General features: G+C 38.2%; 1 protein-coding gene across 3 annotated transcripts in view; it reads right to left on the minus strand.

Annotated features, from left to right (window-relative positions):
• The window catches only part of BABAM2 (BRISC and BRCA1 A complex member 2), a 403,550-nt gene that overhangs the window by 289,327 nt on the left and 87,233 nt on the right, over positions 1-26,990 (minus strand). For all 3 annotated transcript variants that reach the window (XM_043604241.1, XM_043604240.1, XM_043604242.1), the window contains exon 4: positions 24,350-24,444. In XM_043604241.1, coding sequence (XP_043460176.1) covers positions 24,350-24,444 — 95 coding nt within the window. The remainder of the gene's footprint in view (positions 1-24,349; positions 24,445-26,990) is intronic.

A 26,990-nucleotide genomic window follows, 5' to 3' on the forward strand; every position in this document is an offset into this window, starting at 1 on the left:
ACCCCCTTAGGTGCAATAGAGTTGAAAAGAAGGGACAGAGTACTGTCCACAGAACCTTTCCCAGCCTTTCTTCTCTCAATAGTATAATCACTTAAAGAATAGTAATGGTAGCTTTTCCCTGACATCTTGAATATAAAGAGATAAGACTGGGAACACTGACATCACTGAATAGAAGCACTTTGGAGAATACGGACTTGAATAATAACTAAATCCACTCTAGCAAGGTGCTACCTTTAAATATAAAATCAAATCTACTGGGAGCTAATATGCTCAAGTTTTATACCCACTGTTGATCAAAAAAAGTATGAATAAGTAATATTATTATTAAGTTCAATTTTGCATAAAATGCCAGTGTAAATAAACCCTAAGCACTAAAAATCCTTTTGTGTGGCCAACAAAGTGTTTTAAAGAATTTAAATTTAAATTCCTTTAAGCTGAGCACACATCCAGCTCACCAAGACCCCAACAATCTCACACACACATACACACACACATACACACACACACACACACACACACACACACACACACACAATCCTCTGTGGCCCAAATTAGTTGTGCCCCTGAAATGAATGTTGCTATTTACCTGAGTCACCAACACCACACCCCTTCTCAATCGATGTTACTCAATTCTAAGAATAAAAGGCAACACCGCAATGGCAGAAAGAAAATTGGCAAATGTGATTTCTAACTTAATTCAAATTGTTTTTCCTGGGGATGTATTTAAATTGTCCAGGTTGCTCGAATATCATCCAGGGATGTGATTTTGAAGGAGACAGCTTGTTACTGGTTTTCCTGGCTGTACTACAAGAAACAACAGTGTGAGCTTATTTTAAGTTAATGTGTGCTTCTGTGTTTCTTTACAAGAAATTAACTGCAATCATTTAGTTAAAGCAAACACTTTGTTAGGGTTTCGTTTTTCATCAGAAAATGTCTTCAGGAGTCTTTTAAACTTAGAAGATTAAGAATCCCAACTTCTGCTTGTAGATTTTAAACTTGAAGCAAATTATTTACATCACAGGGAAAGATCATTCAAGCCTAGTGATCCTTTGTGGCACTGTGTTTTTTAGCCATACGTGAGCCGCAATATCCTAGGAGTCCTATCCATTCTCCCAAATCAAAACAGTAATCCTTTGCCTGCCTCAGCCAGAACCAGACCTCGGGGTCAATTCTCATTTCTTTCCAGCTATGATAATCACAAGGAGACCCATAGGAATGGGCAGTATGGAACAAAAACAGAACAAAGAGCTTCAACCAAGTTATTTTTAACTAGAGAAACACCTGCAGGCTCTGACACCTGGTTTCTGACCCCTGCCCTAGAGGATTTCCCTAGCTGGACTTGGCCTCTGGGCTACAATGATTTATATTATACAACTGTTTCTCCTGACCTTAGTTGAGCTTCCAGGACTGAATTCCAGACCTACGGACTTGCCAGATACTCCTCCTCTTAGTCAAAATCCCAGTCTTGGACCTTCCTGGCCAGTGGTCTTAAAGTCACCAGTTGTCCTAGTAACACAATTTTTGTGTAAAAGACTAGAGGAAACGTCAGCTAAAAAAGAAGCTACCCCAAGCTCTTCTTCTTATACCAGCCACAAGCAGCTAAAAGAAAGAAAAAAAACGATTCAAAGTAACACCGACCAAATGAAAAGATAGCCACAAAATATAATACATGGGGTAGGAGAAGCTTTCAGTATCTTTATCCTTCCCCCTAAAAACTCTACCTCTTAGCCCCAGGTCCATATAATGTCCTTGTTCTAAATCCACATTTAGAAGACATGTATTGTTTGATGTCCAACACCCATTTCCCTCCTTTTGGTAACACAAGTTTCCTTTGGGAAACCACTCCTCCCCATTCTCAGGCATGGGTTTTGAGTAAGAACCTCCACTCCAAGCTCCATGGGTCCTGACCGCCTAACCCTATCAACATTTCCTACGCACTTAGCACCTACATTTGATTCAACTATGGGCACATATCCAATCAAACCCAGTGAGATAAATGAAGACATCAGTTGAGACTTCCGAGAAATAAAAGCGTTCTTTCCTTCCGCAGTGGGAGAATATAAAGTCTGAACCGGAGTAACAACTCTGTATTCACAAGGGAAGGGACTGAGCTGCTGGATGGATATGGAGACTAAGAATAAAGTCAGCACAGTGAAAGGCAGAGCAGAAAAGAAACAGAAACAGAAAGAAACTAGGTCCTGAAATTACATTATTTCAGCCGTTGGACCAAGCCTTATCTGAAGCCCACCTTTGGTCTTTTGAGTTCTGTAAGCCAATGGATTCCCTTTATTGTTTAAGCCAGCTTCAATCAGATTTTCTGTGAGAGAGCAAGAAGAGAAGGAAAAAGTGAGAAGAGGGGGGGGAGGAATAAAAGAAAGCTGATACATCATAACACCGTATCTCCATCTTACCTCCTCCAGGAGAAAAGAACAGACGAAGAGGTACATGAACTCTTATGAGGCCATATAACTATTCAAGAGATCTTTAACCCCAAAGTATTGCCTCAGTTTGGGTCTGATGTTTTCTGCCAGAGAAAAAAGTTAAGTAGCTCCTTATGTTATTTGCAGAAAAATCTATGCAGAGGGTTTAATCTATTTCCACTAAGCCAATAATGATTACAATCATTTCTCTTAGGGGAAAAATAATAAAAGGGAAGGAAGGAGGGAAAGATGGAAGACTCTACCCTTGTATATTACAACTCATTCAAAGAAATCAAGTTAAAATGGACCTGAGGTAGAGCTTTTCACACACCAGTCAGGTACTGGATTGGCGGGGGGCAGGGGGGAATAAAGTGAGACTTCTTGTAGAAGCCAACAGTGCCGCTGCAGGGCATAGAAGAGAAAAATGAGCAACTGTTCTAGACCAGATAAAGACGCTCTGGTTACTGACGTGTATTCGGAGGTTGTATCTGACAAGCAGCAGCATGTCACTTCCTCAGCACTGAGCTTAGAGAGGAGGTCTTCTCTGGCTTCATGGTCCTGTGCCCAGGAGATATTTCTACCTTCCCTCCAGTTGACTGAAACATAACCAGCACGTACGAACTGTACTATGGCAGCTCATGAATGCTGGCTCCGTGCCAAGCTTGAAATGTGCACCTTTGACCAGTAAGCCTTTACATCTTTTGCACGCGTTCTCTCTCCACAGACACGAAAACAGGGCCCCCACAAAGCAGCCACAGTGACTGCCTTTGAACCATTTGTAAACTGAGCAATACACAGCAATTACTCAGTTGTATCAATTTTCCCTTTCTTAAACTCACCATCCCTCTCTAGCCCCCAAAGCCATTCCTCATCAGTCCTTTCAAAGCTGTGGTGCCCCTCACAGCCAACCAAAGAAAAGCATCTGTTTCAAATGTGCCATCCAAACAGACATCCCTGGACCTCAATTATTTAATCACGTGTACCCCTCCAATGAAATGCCTCAAGAATCTTAACAAAGCCCTAACATAGAGAGCTACCAATTTCTAATGCCAACAGCTCATTACCATCCAACAGAATGAGGCTCTTTTTACCCCTAAATACCATTTTTAAAAATTCCTTTAACAGAGGGTTATCAATACACAATCTTCATTGACCAAGAAAGCCTGATATCTACCTACAGCTGTAGCTCTCATCCTGGTTGTCATCAGAGTAACCATGGAGGCATCTGAAAAAGACAGATTCTTGGGTCCTACGCGCTGAGACACTGATTCAGCAGACCTGGAATGATACATACTCCCTGGCCCTAGAAAATTTGTTTTGTGATTTTTGGAGCCACATTCAGGCATTCCAATGCAAGGCAGAAACCAGAAAATCTGATCATCTTTCTGATGAGTTCTCTCCCTGAGATCAAAGACCCAAGTAATTTCACATAAACTCATTAGGCCTTCACATAAGATCCACTGCCTAAATGATGGCAAAATGCTCCATCCACTAAAGTTTTCCATTCAAGTTGCCTCACACATTTCCCAGGTAGTAACAGAATGGTCTCCAGACCTCTGCCTATCTCTAGCAATTAACACGTGGAATTCAGGGCACTCTATATCCAGAAAAAAAAAGTCTTCAGAAATGAGGAGTCAACATCATTCTTACTAATTTCTGTTTCTTCTGCACTAATAATTCTTCTAAACTTGATCCCCTCACCCGCCTAGATCAATAGTATATTCCAGGCTCCTCCTAGAATATCATCATCCCTAATTTAATGTCACCTATGCTCCAGAAAAAAAAGCACCAAATAGCTTACTAAATTGTATGATCATTCTTAAATTGGACATATTTAACTTTAAATCACCAACTTTCCCCTTAAGTGTTTTTGTGATGCTTCCATTAATATGAAGGAATCAAAGAGGGGTTGCAATTGGCAGCCTCAGAGTGCAGGCATGCTTTCTTCAAGCCACACACATTTTTTACTTTAAAACCTTCAGACAAAGCATACACACTTCAGAGGTCACAATCCCCACCAATTACAAGTGCCTTTGGACCTATCTTTTTCACTCATTTTTATTACTTGGCTGGTTCCTTTAGGCATCTGAGTTTGTAACACCTGAATTAAGATTTTAGGGCATTTCCTCAAGATATTTTTAGTTCCCTCCACAGTTCCTTCATTTGTGGTAGATGCATAAGGTGTTTATTAGTGTAAGCAAAATGCAACAGAAAAAAAAAATGGCTAAGGTTTCTCAGGCACTGAAAATGAAAGATAAAAAGAAAATTCTCCTATTCAATGTGCCCACTAATGTTTGTAAAGCAAATGACTGTCTGGGTGATATAGTTACTTCACATTACCTTCCCTCTATTGGACCATAAACGGTATGAGAACAGGAATAGTGGTACCATTCCTCTTTGTGCAAGGGTTGGGCTGGACACCGGCTATTCAACGTGGACACTCCAACTATTTGTCAAGTGAATGATCGCTACTATTCAATTAATTATAAACTATGTTAAATATATTAAAGGATTCAAAACTTTTCCAGGGTCAAGAAAGATACTGGCTACTGGGAGCTAAACTAATCTGCGGTTATAAGCAGAAGTAGACAAGGGAAACTGAACAGCAATTCTGAAAATACAATATTGCAATATGACTAATTATAGTCATCAATCATTAAAAGTTTGAACAGTCTGAAAAATATTATCTTAAAAGCATTTCAAGATAGAATTTCTTTCCAAAGGTTAGCACACTTAAAATAAGAATGTAAAAAAAAACACAGCTATAAAAACAAAATCAAATTATCATGCCTCAATAGACAAGGTCTAAGGGATACAAAATAGCACATTAAATCAGTTCCCAGTTCAAAAAAAAAAAAACCTGCATGAGATGTTGATCTTCCTGTTTTTCATAAACCTTATAATTGCGCTTCCAGAAAACTACCAAGCATCTGCCTCTATGTAGCTAATTCATTTAATCTTGGAGCTCTCACAAGGAAATAGAGAGTATACTGTGCCAGGATCACTATCTTCTCTAGCCAAAATCATAATGCCTTGGAGCCAATTTCCTTTTGGTAAATTTTGATCAAATTCCTTCAATTTGCAACTTCCTTAGTACTGGTAATGGCTGCACATGTCACAAGTTAGTGTGTGTGTGTGTGTGTGTGTGTGTGTGTGAGTGTGTGTGTAACAATATACATTACAAATTTAATAGTAATATGTACACATGTGCACACAGTTGGACGTACCCACACATGCAGTCACACATACATATCCATGCATACCGATTCCTATACATCTCTCTATTTGATGCTCTGTGAATACCACAGTCACAAAGCCCATTCAGACTTCCTTGATCCAGTAATAATTCTCTGGTAACTAACATTACTTTGTAAATCTGCATTAATCAATTCTACTATGCAGCTAAACATAATGATAATCAAGGTTAATAATAATAATGCTGATGTGATAAATAGTCCCTTAAAATTTTCTGAATCATTAAAGAAAGATCACATTATGTTCTACTTTTAGAGTAAAGGGCATTTTATCTAAATTCAATTATTTTAAAAGAATTGGTGACCCATATATGGCTTGTCCAGTAAACTTTTAGAGTCTAAATATTTGATTAATCAGTATACCTTATTTCCCAGTTATTCTTGATAAAGTAGAATTTCTGTGATTTTTAACATATGGCTCCTATATTTAAAGTGCACATATTACATACTATTAACAGGGATTACAGATTAACCACATCACATTTTACAACTATGATCTATAATTCTTCAATCCTTGAAGTGCCAAACTGTTGACTCTCTAGTTGTTGTTATTCTTTAAAACTAAGCCACATTAAATATAATTCACCTTTCCTGATGCATCAGGGTCATTATTATGAGAATGTATTATAATCCTGCCTTTTTAAAAAAATGGTATCAGTAGGGGGTTAAGTGAATAGGGTTATCTGTCTTTAAATAACTCTAGAATAATGCATCTTTATAATCCTTCTGTTGTTTCTGACAATTCTCTTCAAATTACTATACATGATATTTGTCTCATTTTGCTATATCCTGTGTCATTATCAATCTTAATCTTTAGTCATGCATTATATACAATTACCTAAGTAAAAACTAAAATGCCTTTATTTATCTCATGTATAAAATAGAGCACATAGTCCCTACGACGGCTGTTACAAAATTAAGAACCTCTTATTTTTTTGAGAGGTGGGGCTTATTTTTGGTTTGTGACTATGACCAAATGGTTAAAGGTACATGAAATCTGAGACATGTATCTACCTACCAATTTATAGGAAATTCAGAGGAACAAAGGAACATGTTAAACTATGCCACAGGCATACAATCAACAAAATCCAGTGTGTGGTAATTTCAAAAGACAATGGCCCTACTTCTTCAACCACAAACGGCACATGGGAGAAAATGAAGATGGAGAAAACTTATCGGCTACAAGAAACTTAGCAGCTAAAAGACCTAACAATTAATCACAGCATGTAGATTTTGGCTCAAACAATTTGAAATTTGAACACTGGTTATTGGTGATGCTAGGGAATTCCTGGCAATGTTTTTAGGCAAGATAACAGTATTTTTTGGCTATGTCTCTTAAAAGACTTCTTATCACCTCACACCTGTCAGAATGGCTGAAATTAAAAACACTAGACACAACAGGTGTGGGCGAGGATGTGGAGAAAAACAAACACTCGTGCACTGCCGGTGGGAATGCAAACTGGCGCAGCCACTGTGGCAGACCGTACAGAAGTTCCTCAGGAAGTTAAAAATAGAGTTACCTTATGATCCAGCAATCACACTAGTGAGTATTTACCCAAATGATACAGAAACACTAATTCAAAGGGATAGCTGCACCCCTATGTTTATAGCAGCATTATTTATGAAAATACAATTATGAAAGCAGCGCAAGTGTCCATCAACGAATGAATGCACGGATAAAGAAGATATGGTGTATACATATGTGTGTCTGTGTGTGTACGTATACACACACACGACGGAATATTATTCAGCCATAAAAAAGAACGAAATCTTGCTATTTGCAACGACATGGATAGACCTAGAGAGTATTTTTTTTTATTATTTTATTTTATTTTATTTTATTATTTTTTTATTTTTTATTTTTTTTATTTTTTTTTATTTTTATTTTTTTCTGAAATTTATTGACAAATTGGTTTCCATACAACACCCAGTGCTCATCCCAAAAGGTGCCCTCCTCAATACCCATCACCCACCCTCTCCTCCCTCCCACCCCCCATCAACCCTCAGTTTGTTCTCAGTTTTTAACAGTTTCTTATGCTTTGGCTCCCTCCCATTCTAACCTCTTTTTTTTTTTCCTTCCCCTCCCCCATGGGTTCCTGTTAAGTTTCTCAGGATCCACATAAGAGTGAAACCATATGGTATCTGTCTTTCTCTGTATGGCTTATTTCACTTAGCATCACACTCTCCAGTTCCATCCACGTTGCTACAAAAGGCCATATTTCATTTTTTCTCATTGCCACGTAATATTCCATTGTGTATATAAACCACAATTTCTTTATCCATTCATCAGTTGATGGACATTTAGGCTCTTTCCATAATTTGGCTATTGTTGAGAGTGCTGCTATGAACATTGGGGTACAAGTGGCCCTATGCATCAGTGCTCCTGTATCCCTTGGATAAATTCCTAGCAGTGCTATTGCTGGGTCATAGGGTAGGTCTATTTTTAATTTTCTGAGGAACCTCCACACTGCTTTCCAGAGCGGCTGCACCAATTTGCATTCCCACCAACAGTGCAAGAGGGTTCCCGTTTCTCCACATCCTCTCCAGCATCTATAGTCTCCTGATTTGTTCATTTTGGCCACTCTGACTGGCGTGAGGTGATACCTGAGTGTGGTTTTGATTTGTATTTCCCTGATAAGGAGCGACGCTGAACATCTTTTCATGTGCCTGTTGGCCATCCGGATGTCTTCTTTAGAGAAGTGTCTATTCATGTTTTCTGCCCATTTCTTCACTGGGTTATTTGTTTTTCGGGTGTGGAGTTTGGTGAGCTCTTTATAGATTTTGGATACTAGCCCTTTGTCCGATATGTCATTTGCGAATATCTTTTCCCATTCCGTTGGTTGCCGTTTAGTTTTGTTGGTTGTTTCCTTGGCTGTGCAGAAGCTTTTTATCTTCATAAGGTCCCAGTAATTCACTTTTGCTTTTAATTCCCTTGCCTTTGGGGATGTGTCGAGTAAGAGATTGCTACGGCTGAGGTCAGAGAGGTCTTTTCCTGCTTTCTCCTCTAAGGTTTTGATGGTTTCCTGTCTCACATTTAGGTCCTTTATCCATTTTGAGTTTATTTTTGTGAATGGTGTGAGAAAGTGGTCTAGTTTCAACCTTCTGCATGTTGCTGTCCAGTTCTCCCAGCACCATTTGTTAAAGAGGCTGTCTTTTTTCCATTGGATGTTCTTTCCTGCTTTGTCAAAGATGAGTTGGCCATACATTTGTGGGTCTAGTTCTGGGGTTTCTATTCTATTCCATTGGTCTATGTGTCTGTTTTTGTGCCAAGACCTAGAGAGTATTATGCTAAGCGAGATAAGTCAGTCAGAGAAAGACGAGTACTGTATGATTTCACTCATATGTGGAATTTAAGAAACAGAACAAACAAGCAAAGGGCGAGAAAAAAAAAAAAAAGAGAAAGAGAAACAAACCAAGAAACAGACTCTTAATTATAGAGTCTAACCACAAACTGATGGCTACCAGAGATGAGGTGGGTGGGGGACAGGTTAAATTTGGTGATAGGGATTCAGGAGTGCACTTGTTGTGATGAGTACCAGGTGATGTATGAAAGTGTTGAATCACTACATTGTACACCTGAAACTAATATTACACTGTATGTTAACTAACCTGAAACTAATAAAACACTGTATGTTAATGATAATAAGATAATAACTAAAATAAATAATGATTCCTTATCTTTTTATTAATTTTTTTAATGTTTATTTATTTTTGAGAGAGACAGAGACAAGAGTGCAAGGAGGGGAGAGACAGAGAGAGAGGGAGACACAGAATCCGAAGCAGGCTCCAGGCTCCGAGCTGTCAGCCCAGAGCCCGACTCAGGGCTCGAACTCACGAACCATGAGATCATGACCTGAGCCAAAGTCGGACGTTCAACTGACTGAGCCATGCAGGCACCCCAAAGATTCCTTATCTTTTTGAGTAAATACAAAAGTATTTACAGATGAAATGACATAATGTATGGGATTTGCTTCAAAATAATATGGTAAGAGATAAGTGAATGTAGATACAGATGAAACAAGACAGAATATGAGTTGACAATTCTTGAAGCTAAGTGACAGAGCCATGAAGACTCATTATACAATACTGTTTACTTTTATATATGTTTGAAATTCTCCGTAATACAAAGTCTTTAAAAATGAATCAATTCTATGGTTACAAAGAATATTGTTTCGCTCTGATTTCTAAAAACTATCTAAGAATTATGTTTTTGTGTCTAAAAATGGCTAGTTACAAATTTACAGTCATAAATTGATGTTAAACATTTTAAAAAGCTCTATCATTAAACTGATCTTAATTTTTTAATCAACTAAGGTTTCTCAATTTTCAAACTTTTCATTAATCCTTTTCCTTAATTTCTTTCTTTTTTTGTTTTGTGGAAAGAGAGCGCACATGGGGAGGAGCAGAGGAAGGGAGAGGGAGTGGGAGAGAGAAAGAGGGTGGGGGAGAGGGGGAGGGAAAGGGGAGGGGGGAGGGAGAGAGGGAGAGAGAGGGAGAGGGGGAGAGAGAGAGAGAGACAGAGAGAGAGAGAGAGAGACAGAGACAGAGAGACAGAGAGTGAGTCTCAAGCAGGCTCTATGCTCAGCATGGAGCCCAACGTGGGAGTCGATCTCACAATCGTGAGATCATGACCTAAGCTGAAATCAAGAGTCAGATGCTTAACTGACTGGGCCACCCAGGTGCCCCTACCTTAGATTTTATAAACATCTTCTATTGCATTATTTTCTTAGAAAACAAAATTCTCACAGGACATGCTGTAAAACAGCACATTTACATTACAACTTTAATGATTATAAATAAAAAGGCCTAAAAAGTACTAACAAAAGAAATGGTGCCTAGGCTCTCTTCAGGAAGTTAAAGTCATGTTAATTGATTTATTTTTAGTCTTCAAAGTTTGCAAATTACTATTAATAGATTTTCTCATTCAAAATATATTAAGGGTGTCAATTTATTCACTTTAAGCTAGAAAAGGCACAGTTTTTTAAAATTTTTTTTAACGTTTTTATTTATTTTTGAGACAGAGAGAGACAGAGCATGAGCAGGGGAGGAACAGAGAGAGAGGGAGACACAGAATCCAAAGCAGGCTCCAGGCTCTGAGCTGTCAGCACACAGCCCGACGTGGGGCTCGAACTCAGGGACCATGAGATCATGACCTGAGGCAAAGTCAGACGCCCAACTGACTGAGCCACCCAGGCGCCCCAGAAAAGATACATTTTCAACATAAATCTACAGCTAATATCTCAAAATCATTTCTGTTCAGTTCTATTCATGTATCAATACAAACACACAAACCCAAATGTCTAAAATAGTTATTTCATCTTTTCCTGACTCTAAAATGCTTTTAACTTAATATGAGTGGATTTAGTGAATTTGGGCTCAGGAGCAGTACTGAAGTAGGGTTGAAAGTAAAACAAATGATTAACTTACACTTTTAATGTATTAGCTTTTAAATTAAAATCAAACTTCCTTGGGACAAATTTTGCATTTTTAAAATACTTCCTACAGGGTCTTATTGAGCTAAAGTCCATGGTACCTTCCAAGTACCTCCAAATCAATAAAATAAATAAATCCTTTTAAAATGTCCTTTGAACATACAAATGATATACAATTGTTATATTAGTCCTTACCGATGAATTTTTTCAAATCTCCTAAAGGACCCCTTTGATTTCAAATGAGTGATGATCTCTGGTAGACAATTTCAGATACTGTAAGTAATTTGCTTCCTTTCTTTTAAAAAATCTATAATAATCCAGACTTTTTACTTTTCAATATGGCTTCTTCATAAATGTTCTTGAAATACAGTCAAGAAACTACATTATAAATGTGTTGAATGTTTTGCTTATAATAATATTGTGCTTCTATGGTATTTTCATAATCCCAATAACTTAAAAACATTTTTTAATGTATACAAGGTCTACTGAGTCATTGTCAGTTCAAGGCTACAAACCACTCTGTGGTTAACTGATTACATCAGACCAGCGTAAGGGTTGAGCTGGCACTTTGCAGGTTTAAATATCTTGGCTCTCCGAAGCCTGTGTGGGGGCTGCAGTTTGGCATAAAATTCTCAGCCGGATGCAGATAATTTCTCCGAAAAATGTTTTTAAATGGCTAAGAGGTTTTTTTTTTTGTTGTTTTTTTTTTTAGCTTTTTTAAAATGTTGAAGAAAGCATACATTAGAACCAGGTTCAAATTTATGAGGCTCTTCTCCTTTCTAAAATGTTCCCATCCCCATAGATAACCCAAGTACAGCAAAATAATCCCAAACCTAAAGACTTTCAAATAAAGTGCAAAACCTCACATTTATATGAGTTTAAATGTAAGCTCAAAAAGCAGAATAAGCTGCTTCCAATTATATAGGGAAACAAGGGGACTTCTTTGAAAATACAAATATTTGCCAAGCTCTCTGTACTTATCATTATTATGTTGCCCTTGGTCATTTTGGTTTCCACACCCACAATTTTATTTCTATTTTTCCACTCAAATATTACTTTCCTTACTCCCACAACAGCCTTGTGACACTGGGAATAATATTAAGAGTTTTATCAATAAATATAGGCATAGGTACTAGGTGCCTTGGCCAGCATAATCCATCCCGTAATCAACAGAGCTGACCAGTACTCATCCAAACTGTCAAGGTCATCAAAAACAAGGGAAGTCTGAGAAACTGCCACAACCTAAACAGACATGAAGATTATGCAAGACTAACGTAATGTGGTATCTTGGACAGGATCCTGAACAGAAAAAGAACATTATTTAAACAAAAAAAAAACAAAAAAAAAACAAAAAAAAAAACTAAGAGAATCTGAAAAAGTAAACTAAAGTAAGGGCTTTAGTTAATAATACTGTATCAATATTGGTTCATTAATGTTCACATATGAATCACAGTAATGTAAGATGTTAATAACACCAGGGGAAACTGAATGTGGGGCATGCAGAAACACTGCACTATCTTTGCAATAATTCCGTAAATCTAAACCTAAAAATTCTAAAAGTTCTAAAATTAAAAGTTTGTTAGGGTTTATTCACTCATCAGGCCCTGTATGCCAAAAGCACACAAATCAAGCAAATTGGAAGACCAGCCTCTGAAACAAGTGGAGAATGTGAAATAATCAATTTCAAGATTCTGAAGGAGTATAATCAACAGTTAACCGCACATTTTTCTTTAAAAATATATAATAAAAATTTGACTCCTCTGAAAAACTAATGCGCGTACATGAAGTTCATAACAATTTCCAGAAGTGCACTTAACAGCAGGTGGCTACAAAGTAAAGATATCAAAAATTTCTGTAATCCTCAATACCACAGGGGGAAAAAAAATTACCTAGATCATGAACATCTCACAAAAGCTTCAATGTCTTTTTCTAAAAAGGAAAACAAAACCTAATAAGTCTGCAGTAGTTCCTTAAAATCAGAGGCTATGCTAGTAATGAGTAATCTTTAGCTTTGGATTCCAAACCCCTTACAATTTCACCTCAATCTACCTCTGTAACTGTATTTTCTAATATTTGCCCATGCAAACTCTCCCCCAATAAAACCGGTTTGCTGCTCAGTGCTTCCAATATGTTATCCTTGGTTCGTGATGCTTCTCTGGAAGCTCTGTTCATTTTCTAAATCCTATCCCCTGCTTGAAGACCCAGGTAAAACCCTCCTACCTCCATGAAGCCTCAGATCACCACAGACTCCACAATCACTACCCCATCAGAACTCCGGTGCCATTAATGTGGTACTCAGCATATCGATGCATTTAAAAAAATATATGTATTGGTGTGTACTTACTAAGTCCCCTTACCACACGTAAGTGTTAGAAATTAAAGATGAATAAGATACGGTCTCTGCTTCAAGGTGCTCAGGGAATGGTAGAAAAGACAAAAATGGAAACACACAATTACTGGACAAAATAGTAGTGCTCCAGAGATAGTATTACGGTGCCATGACAGTATACTACAATTTGCTACAATATTTCTCTTTTTAAGTTTAAGTCCTATTTCTCCGAACAAGCCAAGGTCCTCTTGAAAGGCAGGTTCTTCATCTCCAATTCAATGTTGTGTGTATGCTAGCCAGAAACAATTCTGATGCAGTTTCACTAAAACTTTCGTTCCGCTCTTATTTTCTTAAGAGAAACATGGGCAGAATCCCTGTTCATAGCCATAAGACTTACAACGATGAATTAAGACTGTTTTTAGTTAAGTTATTAACCATAAACTACTATTAGTTACTAAGAATTCACAAATCATCATTTCACTTAGTGAACAGCCTTAAGCCGCAGTCAGCGTTTTTTATGAGAAATTTAAAGAAAAAGGACTGGTTTCCGATACACCTTTTATTTGCCTGGGTAAGTACTAACCATCAGAACAGGTCAAAAGAATAGAAGCCAATTTTAAAAGATGTTTCAGAGCAATCTGTAATGTCATCAGAGACATGCTTACGATAATATATAAAGTAAAAATCACTGACAACTGTGGAGGACATACGTACAGGTGACACAGATGCAGAAAAACACGAGGAGTAAAGACATTAACTTCATTATACATTAACACTCGTCTCTAAATTGTGCACAATTATAGATTTGTTTTCTTGGCACTTGCCTATATTTTATATTTTAATAATAATAAAAATATGTTATCATAACTTTAAAACCCAACTCTCAGAGGACAATGCTGGAGAGGGTAGAAGGTGATAAAGAGAGGATAACAAAGGAAATCAACCAACCAACGACAATGAGCAATCTCCAAACACTGATCATGAACTAACTCCTCTTGCTCTGGGAGAGCAAATTCTTAAGCTGAAATGCGTCACATGCAACTCAGTACCTCATTTTCCCAAAAGCATTTTTGCAAATTCAATCGAGTAAATCAAAACTGGTAACATCTGCTAAATGTTATATTTGCCGTTGGATTTCAAAAAATAACTTGGTTTGCCTTTTTTTTTTTCATTTGTCTTATGAGAGTGAACATCTTAAATGTCCCTTGTTTGTACTTTCAAGATGCTCTGTTTTTCTACAACTGTGCTTTTAAAGCCCTGTTTATAACACACGCCTTCAAAATTATACGTGTATATAGACATGTGTATATGTTAATACTCCACTCCTTAATCTACAGTTAGTTGTAACAGCAATGCCTTTGGAAAAATAGATGAAATCACAAATCAACGTTTTTAAACCAAAGCCTTCCACCATCTCCCCTTAGGAGGTACATTTTACATAGAATAACATTGACATCCCTCCTACCTCATAAAATGTTTCCATGGCTGATAAGTAAAAACAGTGATATTGGGTAGAAGTACAAATTGAGTTTTTAACTCATCAGCACATAAACCAATTTTGCATCAAAATTTCTAGTAATTCTCTCATATTCACTTGGATCATACATAAATGCATCCTTTGAATCCAATCTGCATTCAACTCGAGAGAGCACGAGATGCCACCTCTAAATAACATTCACCCTTATTTCTACCTTAGAAAAACCTACTGGAACTTAAAGTCTAGGTTTTCATAAAAAAGGAAGAAGTACACTGTTTTCAAACACACTAATTAATGTTACTTAACATTTTTATTAACGTCAAATATTTTTAATTAATACTTTGTATTAATTCTGTATTCTTGCCAATAAAGCGAGTAGTATTTTATGGTCCACTAAAGTTTTGTGTGTTTTTGCTATGAAAGTAAAGGGTAAAATTATATGTTCTCAAAAATGCAAAACAACTGACTTCTGCTTTTACCCTGGGGACATTTGCAAATTCCAGGCACAAGAGGGAGGCTGAGAATCCAGGCTTTGCACAGTCACATAGCTGCTGCTGGACTCAGAAAAATCATTTAGAACTTTTGGCAGAGCCTTTAGAGACATCAAACATGTAGCCAGTTACCCTCAAGATATTTGATGAATTCTGTGGCCGCCCATGGGCAAGAAGCTAAAATTAAGCAAGTACCTCTGAAAAGCAGAGCCGAGCTATCAACAGTCTTATAATCGAAAATTTAGAATCTCAAATCTATTGGGGCAAAGATCCATGCTAGGTATTTGAATATTTGGTAAATGATGTGGAATTCTACTTTAAAATATTTCATAAGCCAAGGATCTTAGAAGTGTCTTAGAACACTGACCACTCCAGACTTTCACAAAAAAGCCCTGAAGAACTCTACCTCAGAAATCATAGTGAACCACAGGTAGACGACCCTTACCAAAGACATAAACCAGCCTCAACCCAGCAGAGTCCTATATAGCTTCAGGTGATCAATCAACACTCTCTGCCTAGGAGAGGGGACAATGAACCCTCTCTCTATAAGATGATCACATCATCTGAAGCCTCTATGGTTCCTTTTTTTTTTTTTTTTAAACAGGAATGTCTGACATTCACTCAAAACTACGAAAGACGGGAAATACAGAACCACGTGACTGATAACTAAAGAAAGAAGCAGGCAAAATAAATAGACCCTAGGATAGTCCAGATATTACAACTGGCTCACAGGACTGGAAAATAAATAGGATTAGCATGTGCAATAAAATGGCAAAACTATAGATAAAAAGATAAATTCACCAAAGCATTGCGGAATTGAAAAACATATTACTAAAAATAAGAACTCATTAAGTGGACTTAACAGTAGAGTAGACACAACAGAAAACAATACACTGGAAGAGAAGTTTGGCATTGTCTAGTTGTGCTATTCATTTACTGCCGCTCCTCTTCCCAATCTACTCTTTTGTCCTATTTATGAAACTGGGACTGGACCCCGCAAACACTTTTTCTTTGCCAGCTGGTGCAATGTTTAGCTTGTCAGTAGAAAGTGATGGAGGGACAGCGCAAGGCATAACAGAGGCAGGAGCTTCTAATCCCGGTTCTGAGGTACTTTTCATAGTTGCCCCTATGGTGCCACTGCCAGAGGCATGCAGGAGACCCAGTAGTGCCACCCTCCAGCCTGTTTAACTGGCACCCAGCCCATCTCCACTCGCCACCCTGGCCCACCAGCACCCAGTAGGCCACACCAGTTCTGGTCTGCGGCACCCCCAAGTGCAAATCTCCATAATCCAGTGGGCTGCAGTCACACCCTCTCCAACAAGGAGGACAGAATGTCAGCCCAGGGCAGGGAACGGAGACCCAGGGAAGGAGCCTTCCAAGTTTGTTCCCTCTTGGGTATTCTCTCTCAGCCACGGAGTAGCTGCTTTCTACAACTGCTGTGCTTTGCATTCTCTAGAGTGCTCTTCTACTCCATTAAGTAGCTAATAATTCTCATTACTCAATTTTCCCTATTTGAGTTACTGGTATGGTTTCTGCTCCTGACTAAACTCCGAATGATAAACTGGTCAAGTTTCCTTTTAAGGGCACCTTGTTTGTACTTTCAAGATGTTCTGTTTTCCTACAACTGGGCTTTTAAAGCCTAGTTATAACACATACCTTCAAAATTAAACATGTGCGCACGCATGCGTGTTTATTAATCCTCTCCTTAACCCTCTACACCACGTGGCCCAGCAAGATAGCCCTTCCGTATATACCCCTCAGAAATGCACACACATATTCACTGAGACAGGCACAAGGATATTCATGATAGCACTATTCACAACAGAGAAATCCTAAAAAGAATCCAAATGTCGATCAATACTAGAATGAATAAATAAACTGCTCTGCGCTCATGCAATGGAATGAGCAAACAACAATAACAAACTACAGGGGTGAAGCTCACAAATAAATGTGGGGTGATGGGGCGCCTAGGTGGCTCAGTCGGTTAAGCATCCGACTCCTGATTTCGGCTCAGGTCACGATCTCATAGTTCATGAATTTGAGCCCCGCATCGAACCGATCCTGATCTAAGTGCTGGTTACATGGTATGTTTATTTTTTGGAAATTCTCCATGTAAGACACTTGTGATTTGCACACTCTCCTGTAGATACATCCTTCTTCTATAAGTTATATAAAAATATGGATCTTTTATAAATGATCAAAGAATCTGTTCCTTAGTCTCAACACTTCCTGTGCTCGGAGCTGGTAGAGCACTCCTCCAATTATCCCCACGGCATCATGGGCACACACCCCCATCCCTGCACCTATTGCCTCAGGCTGCAGTTTCATTCACTTCTCTGTCTTGAGCATTATGTCCAGCCTTAGGGCTAAAGAGGAGTCTTTTAAGGGTCTCAAATGAGGCAGTAAATAAATATTTGAAAAATGAAAGAGATTGCGGTTTTAAAATGTGCTGTAGGCCATGGCACAGGGAAGTGTCTCGGAATAGGAGCACCACACACCTGGACGGCATTCTGCAGCCATGGGCCATGCGGTGCATCTCAGCAAAGCGCATTCTTCACATACATTTCATGTACACAAGGGACGGGCACTGTTTTGCAAGGACACATTCAAAAGATGTCCTTCGGAAGGCACAGTGAAGAGCGAGCAGGGGAGCAGTGACAAGGTGTGAGCACAATCCTTCTTTCTACACTTACATTCCATATGAGCAGAAAAATCAGTGAAGGAATGAGTAACATTAGATTCCCTACCGTGAAGGTGCTTGTCCCAAACCCAAGACCGCTCTTACCTTCTTCAAACTAGGAAGTCAGATATCAGTGGCTTCCACTTTTGCTATAATTGCAACATGTCCTTCTCATTTAAACTTCTGAACCACCCTTCCTCCTTGGTGCAATTTTATTTTAAATTAAAGGGAATTATCATTATTACTTCTGGGGAAAGAATTTCACAATGCCCTCTGGGTAGCCAAACATATACCACAGGGCATTGCAAAACTGAGGCTGAAAATCACTGCCTCGGAGATTCTGCTAACTGATTTTTATCTCCCAGTTTCTCTAAAACTGAATCTCTTCTTCTATTTTGAAATTTTCATCTAAAACATCTTTTTGAGTTTTGGAAACCAACAAGTCCCTTAAGAAATACACAAACTTAGGGGAGACCTGTTCATCTAACGAACATATATTGTGCACCTCCACACACCAGACACTTTTCTAGATACTAGGACACGGCAGTGAAGAAAATGAATTCATTCTCTCATGAGGCTTCCATTCCAGTGAAGAAACAAGGGGAACCCTCTATCCCAATTTGCCCGGGACTACCCAGTTTCAGCACTGAAGGCACTACATTCCAGAAAACCCATCAGCCTCAGGCACACCAGGGCCATTGGTCACCCTGGGACAGAGGTACCAAAGAAATAAGCAACCAAAAATTTATCAAATAGTTAAGTGCAAAGAAGAAAACAAAGCATGATTTAAAAATGACAGCGTAGGGGCGCCTGGGTGGCTCGGTCGGTTAAGCGTCCGACTTCGGCTCAGGTCATGATCTCATGGTCTGTGAGCTCGAGCCCCGCGTCGGGCTCTGGGCTGACAGCTCAGAGCCTGGAGCCTGTTTCAGATTCTGTGTCTCCCTCTCTCTCTGCCCCTCCCCTGTTCACGCTCTGTATCTCTCTGTCTCAAAAATAAATAAATGTTAAAAAAAAAATTTTTTTAATAAAAATGACAGCCTAATGGGGAGGGTGTTACTACTACTTTGTATAAGGACACCAGGAAAGGCCTCTCTGATATAATGACATTTGAAAATAGGAGGGAAGCAAGCCATTCAGATAAATGGGGGAAAAGAGTTATGAATGAAAGCGGTGAATAGCAATTCTCTAGCTGGATCTAGATTCGACGCAATTCCTATCAAAATCCCAGCTGGGCTCTCAGAAGAAACTGACAAGCTGATCCTAGGAAATGCAAGGGACCCACAACAGTCAAAGGATTCTTGGAAAAGAAGAACAAAGTTGGAAAACTCATATTTCACACTTCAAAACTTATTACAAAGTCACAGCAGTCAAGACAGTGTGGTACTGTATAAGGTTAAAATACAGATCAAATCAATAGAAAGGCAAGTTCAGAAATACACCCTCACATTTATAGTCAACTGAGTTTCAGCAAGAATGCCAAAAGAACTCAACAGGAAAAAACAGTTTTTCCAATAAATCATATTTAGACATCTGGATCTCCACTTATAAAACAATGAAATAGGGCCTCTATCTCACACAATACACAAAAATTAACCCCAAATGGATCAAATACCTAAATGTCAGCAAAAAAAAATTCCAGAAGTTTTTAAGGAAAAGATAATGGTAAGATTTCATAACCTTGGACTAGGCAATGGTTTCTTAGATGTGAAATCGAAAGCACACACAACAAAATAAAATGTAGAGAAGTTAGACTTAAATATTTTTTGTCCTTCAAACAATACTACCTAGAAAGTTAAAAGAAATCCACAGAATGGAAGAAAATTGTGACAAGTCATATACCTTATATCCAGAATATACAATGAACTCTTACACCTCAACAACAGAAGGCAAATAACTCAATTTAAAAAATGGGCAAAGGATTTGAACAGACACTTCTCCAAAGAAGTTATAAAAATGGCCAATAAGGACATGAAAAGATGCAAAACGCCATTAGCCATCAGCAAAACACAAACCCCAACCACAATGAGATACCACTTCACAGGCTATAATCAAAAACACAGATAATAACAAATTTTGGTTATTTGGGTGTGGAGAAACTGGAACACTTATATACTGCTGGTGGGCATGTAAAATGGTATAGCCACTTTGGAAAGCAGCCTGGGAGTTTCTCAAGAAGCTAAACACAGTCCCCATTTGACACAGCAATTCTACTCCTAGGGATATATCCAAGAACAATTAAAACAGTCCTTATAATAGCCAAAACATAAAAACAACCCAAATGTTTATCAACTGATGATTGATACATAAAATGTGGTATATGCACACAATGTAATATTATTTAGCAATAAATAATGAAGTAGTGATACATGACACATTGAAAACTGTATGCTGATGAAACCGGTCAGTCACAAAGGATCACATATTGTACGATTCCATTTATAGGAACCGTCCAGAACAGGCAAATCCACAGAGACAGAATGCAGAATAGTTACTGCTTAGAGTGGATACAGGTAGGAGTGGGGAGAATAGGGAAGTGACTGCTAATGTTTAAATTTGACTTTGATAATAACAGATGTTAACTAGACACTGCGGTGATCACTTCACAATAAATACAAATATCAAATCATTATGTTGTACCCTTGAAAGCAAATAATGTTAAAATGTCAATTATACTTCAGTTTTTAAAAATGTAAATTCAACTCTGGCAATGGTTACACAACTCTGTCAATATACTAAAAACCACTGAATTATACACTTTAAATGGGCAGATTGCATGGCACATAAACTATGTCTCAATAAAGCCGGTAATTAAAAAAAAAAAGAAAAGAAATGAAGCTGTCCCCAAAATGGAAAATGATACCTCACTGGAAACAATGTCAAGCAAAGACAAATGACCTTCTGTTGGAGACGTTACTATAAAAGATGGGTTCAATGAGTGATTCCCAATAGCAGTTCACAAACTAATACATAGAAATGGCCCAGAGAATTTAATGACGCTTCAGCTCCCCAACAGGTGTAATTCGCTATTCCAGTGGGATCCAGGAATCTGTATTTTTAACAGGCTTCCTAAATTATTCTAATGGATAGCCAGAAGTGGGAACCACTGGACAACTACATTTATAACTCCATGATTTTATGACTCTGGTGTCCATGAGATACTTGTCTCTGGTGTCTATCTAGTATTTACCTGGATCTGGTATCTCTCTCTAGTATTCTGCATTCGTCTGAGGATCTCAAAGTCCTTAATGAAACTCATCTCTGTGAATGAAGAGCTTGAGTGTGGAAAGAGGTGACTTCTTCTGATGGATTAGAGCACCTCACATATTTTTATTGACTTTATGTGCATCCTTTATTTAATTTACTTCAAATCCTTTCATGGAAAGAAGCCAGTTTAAACAAATTGAATAAATAAAATATTCTCAAAAACTGTATTTCTCAAAGTAGAACACATTTTTTTCTCACATATTTGTAATTTAATACACTTTTTATTAAAGAGCACAAGCATATTATGGAATCAAATGCAAAATAATTTTTATTAATTTTGAAGATAAAACCCAGTAACTTCAGGGAAATTCCATATTTGCCACAGCGACTACTTTGGACTACACTCCCAGAATCTAAGGGTACCTATTTATTCCCTCCTGCAATTAGTACTTCAAGGGGAAAATCCAAAAACTCTAGACATTCTGTTCTCCGCTCCATAGGTGATGAAATATGTAATCCCTCCTTCATTCAGAACTTCATATGGACTAATCAGGTTATTAGTGACTGTGCTCTGCACACTGCAGGAAGGAAGGAAAAAAGGCTGACCTGAATTGAAGAATTAAACCATAACCTGTTAACAGGTGAGGGAAAAGTCCTTTGGAGGCATGCTACGCTCAGGGAGACGTCTGCTGACATTTATCCTGTCCTAGTGTTTTAGCCAGATGACAATGAACATCCAGAGTACCTCTAGGGCTGGGTGGACCTCACCAGCTGGTAGACGGTGTCCCTTGGTTGCTTTTCTAGACTTGCCTAAACCACTGGTGCCGGAAGAAGCACTGGGTAGCCTGCCTGAGTCCTCAGATTGACTATAGCTGAAGAAAGCATTCCCCTAGATTTGTAATTGTCCTCTTAGACATAGTGCTTTGATTTTTTTTGGCTGTTCCTCTTCAGCTAATTTCTCAAAAACACCTGCAAAAACTTCACTCAGGGACTAAATATAAGAAGAGTAGAGTTATAATATCAACTCTGACACAATTATACAATTCTAGGTCCATTTCCTCAGTATTAGAATAGAAAAATAGTGGGGTGCCTGGGTGGCTCAGTCGGTTAAGCATCTGACTCTGGATTCTGGCTTAGGTCATGATCTCAGGGTGGTGAGATCGAGCCCCACCTCACACTAGGCACTGGGTGTGCAGTCTGCTTGGGATTCTCTCTCCCTCCCTCTCTGCCCCTCCCCTGCTTGCACACTCACCCTTGCACAGGCGCTCTCTCTCTCAAAAAAGACTAAAATAAAAAGAATTTCAAACCCATAAAAAATAAAATAAAACAGAAAAGTGGAATAAGCTGAACCTCCAGGTCCTTCTGGGTTTTAAATTCTACACTCTCACAATACTTTTCAATATAGAAGATGTGCCTTGCAAATTTTAAATGCAATTCCCAAAAAAGAAGTTGTAAATATTTCTTATCCTTTCCTTCATGGTATTCCCTCTTGTATCATCCTAGCTCAAAGCCCCTTTCTTCGCCCTCCCCCAGATTTTTGCAACAGTTCTCAGTTCTGCTCCTTACCCTTTCCTTTATCCATTATACTGACCACATTGCTACTGAATGATTCTGTTATTATCATTTCCTTCAGTGGCTCTTAACCTAGCATTCAATGTTCTCCACAATCTTGTCCCAACTTCCCTCTCTAACCTTTTCCAGCCCTTCCTTATATTAACTTACACTTCAGCAAACCTGTCAGTAGCGCTACAATACATTATACATTTCATTTGCTTATGTCATGCCCCCCGTTTGAAATTCTCACTGCCATACTCCCTACTTAGGCTCCATTCTTTGAGAGTGAGTCCAAGTGTCACCTCTACTACAAAGCCTTTTCCAACAACCTTCTTTAAATTCCTGGAGCACTTAGCCTGTAATACATCTTTGGCATTTCGCATATGTTACCCTCCACTGGGCAGATTTAACACAGAAGAGGTCTGTAGAGATACTTCTGACTCTTTAACTCCAGGTAAGCCCCTCCGCTTCAATATGGGGTCAATGTGTAACACGTAGCATTTAAAGGGGCCATGCTTAAACTACACATTTTTGAAAATCAACTAGCAGTTTGAGTGTAATTATTAGAAATTTTGCAACAAACCCAGCCTACTCTTGCCAATCGCATTTTTACGGCTGTGTTCCAAAATTTAAGATAATCCTTTAGGTTTGGGTTAAAACTTCCTGTTTAACACTTCCCTTTTTAAAAAGGGAGGGGGGGGAGACAAGATTTCAAAGTCATCAAAATTTTTAATTACAAAACACTGAGACAAAAAAGACCAAACAAAGGACATAGTTTTGAACAATAAAACCCTCTTATAGTATAGGCATCATGGCAAAATTGAACTTGAGAAGGGAAAGAAAGAGACATTTTGTCTGGTCAGACGTTTTAAACAAAATGGCACATGTTTTTCTCCACAAGCAATGTGAAACACACAATTTTTTATGTAAACCACATGTGCTCTGACAAGTACCACAGCTCCTTTCCCTGCTTTAACCCCAGAAATATTTTACTTTAACTACAAAGTTTTTGGTCTTGCTTAATAAAGAACACTTAATCTGATCTTTACCCTTCTGATAATAATACTGAGATAATATGGATACAAGTCCAAATTTGCCACTTTCACTTCTATACAAAAAAGGCCTCTTGAAGAGCCAAGAAACACTCCCCTAACAAGCTCTGTGATGAAGTGTTAGTAAACATCAGAAAATTGATTGCAGGCATGAAATATTAAGTTAAAATAAAGAAATCTCTTCAACATGTCTCTTTAAGCTGAAGTAAAAATATTTTAACCGATATGCTACAGATTTTAATTCAAAATAGTCTGCAAGTAAAACTGCAATGAAAAAAAAAATCTTTAAACTATGTTGGCACATGAAGAGTTGTACTTATTTCAGAGGACAGAGGGAAAAAGGGGTGGAAAAAACCCCACATGTTTGGCCAATTTATCTGTCAAGCAATTGTCAAAAGCTCATTTTATTTTCCTTCAACAAATAAAGATCATCCAAAACGAGCCTGCAGTACTCACATGCAGAGCCGAGGGATCTGGCAGGAACTCAGCATCTTCTCCAAAGATAAAATCAGGGGGCAGCTCTGGGTATTGGGCATTGAAAATGATATCCCCTGAAAGAAAAGAAAACATCAGGCCTTTTGTATTTCCTTGCTAATTTATGAATGTTCTGAGGAATGCATCAAAAACACTTCTGAAAAAAAAAAAGAAAGGAGTTTACATTTACTTTAACAAAAAGAAAAAATTCTCAGGGACGCCTGGGTGACTGTCGGCTAAACGTCTGACTCTTGATTCCGATTCAGGTCATGATCTCACGGTTCATGAGTTCAAGCCTCGCATCAGGCTCTGCGCTGTCAGATTCTCTCTGCTTGAGATTCTCTCTCACCTCTCTCTCTGCCCCTACCGAGCGTTCTCTCTCTCTCTCAAAATAAATAAATAAATGAATAAATTTTTGAAAAGCATCTTCTAAATGATTAATTCTTCAAATGGAAGAAATGATATCATCTTTTAAATTCCTATCTACAACACGCAATCAGAAGTTTTGTCTCCTACCACACTACAAATATAAATACCCAAGCATAAAAGTGGAAGCATCCACATCCAAAGCACATGAAGATTTTTCTGTAAGAAATGTTACCGTCCAATCACTGCCTGCTAATTAAGAAGCCTTTCCTGAAGACTGTTTCTCCAAAGATAAGGACCTTGCCTTGAAAAAATTAAACATGCAAACTTTTGGTATAATGGAAAGAATATCTGGCTTGGAATCAAAAAGGTCAGGTTTATATCTACAATGTATCCTAATTATTTATTAGCTGACACCGTCTTGAAACACAAGACAAATTACAAAGTCTCCTTAACAAATTTGTGTTGCTAAGTTCTTCCACCTCTGTTCCTTTCCTGTCTCCTTCTTTAGCATTTTTTTTTTTGCCCCTCTGCTCACCCCAAGAACCAGTACTCATCATTCTGCTAATACCAACCAGCACATTAATGTACGGACAACTGAACACACGTACCGGGTTCTAGCGTATGAGTGTGTATACATGTGCACGTGCACACAACCTCTGTACCCACGCACAGAGTTTCATCAGTCCAATCATTTTTCCTGCTCAGACAGGATCTTCATAGTAATATCCAAATTAATACACTTAGACTTCAGTTCTCACTTGAGCCTCTCTACCTCTACGCACTATGTGTTTCAGTCTCAAACTCTGCAAGTCTAAAAACATGCTCTGACTCTCCCTTTTCTTGCTCCTCACTTCCCCTAGCTGATTTGCCTATTTCTAGAGATTCCTTAATCCTCCATGCTGTGACTTGAGTGTCCTCTTTGACCTTACGCACACTCTTTATACTATTAGAAAACAAGTCACCTCAATTCTCCCTCCAAAATGTTTCTCACATGGGTATTTCCTGCTGCTAACAGCTCTCTCCAGGCCCAGATGACCTAGTTCATGCATTCATGCATCCAACAAAAAAAAGTAAAATTGAATTCTGCTGTAGCCACTATGCTAGCCACTAAAGATAAAAGAAAAAACTCTGCTCTTTAAGAATCGACAGACTAGAAGAACTCAATTATTTTCATACCCTCCTAAGTGGTCTCCTGGTACAAGTTTCCCTCCACCCCATAATATATGCTATCACCAAGTAAACATTCTTAAAGTAATGCTTTGCCCCAAAACTTTCTAGCTCCAAAAACTTCAATGATTTGCTAATGTCAAATGGAGTAAAGGGCAAATCTTTCAAACTAGCCTTAAAGGCCTCTGAAATATGACGTTCCTACTTATTGGTTCACCCTTCTATCTACAAGCCAATACCAACCTTCCATTCCAGTCGATATGATCTGCTTACTGACCTCCAAACTATGACACCTACTTGAAATGCCCTTTCGCCTTGCTCAGTTCTTACCTATCCTTTATAAGTGGACTTTATAAGTCCACTTAATAATCCTGCCTTGCATGAAGACTTTCCTGATAAATCCAGTACACGCCAATCATCATTGCCTCACATTCAACAATACTGACTAGTGACGCCATTCACTTGAGTATTTAGTTGTAGTATTATATTGTTTTTTTCCCGTTCTACTGATTTCAAAAATTCATAATAAACACATGGTATATGTGAGGCACTGTGATACACATGTGTCAATATAAAGATGGTTCTCCTCAAGGAGCTTACATTTAGTCAGGGAGACAGGGTATACACACAGAACCACAAATACAGAGCAGTACAAGGACAAACATTTGATTTTCCTAAATATCTTGCAAGCATTCAGATAATGAACAGGCTTATACTTATTTGGTGTTTCCAATGGGGCAAAGTGTAACATACAGAATATATTCAAGAAATGTTCAATATATTTAACAAAATTCTATTTTCTGAATTGGATATCTAAGTACTAACAATCTATAATAAGGAATAAAGTACAGAAGAGTTACTTCCACCTCTTTCTATAGAGAATAAATATGAGCAAGAAAATATACCCTTCATATTTACTCAAAGAGAACAAAAACACTACTTCAGAAAGCTATATGCACCCCTAGGTTTACTGTAGCATTATTTATAAAGCGAAGATAAAGAAGCAACACAAGTGCCCATCGATAGATAAATGGATAAAGAAGATGTGGTATATAGGGGTACCTGGGTGGCTCAGTCGGTTAAGCGT

Source organism: Prionailurus bengalensis, chromosome A3 (assembly GCF_016509475.1).
Source record: "Prionailurus bengalensis isolate Pbe53 chromosome A3, Fcat_Pben_1.1_paternal_pri, whole genome shotgun sequence".
NCBI classification, from domain to species: Eukaryota; Metazoa; Chordata; class Mammalia; order Carnivora; family Felidae; genus Prionailurus; species Prionailurus bengalensis.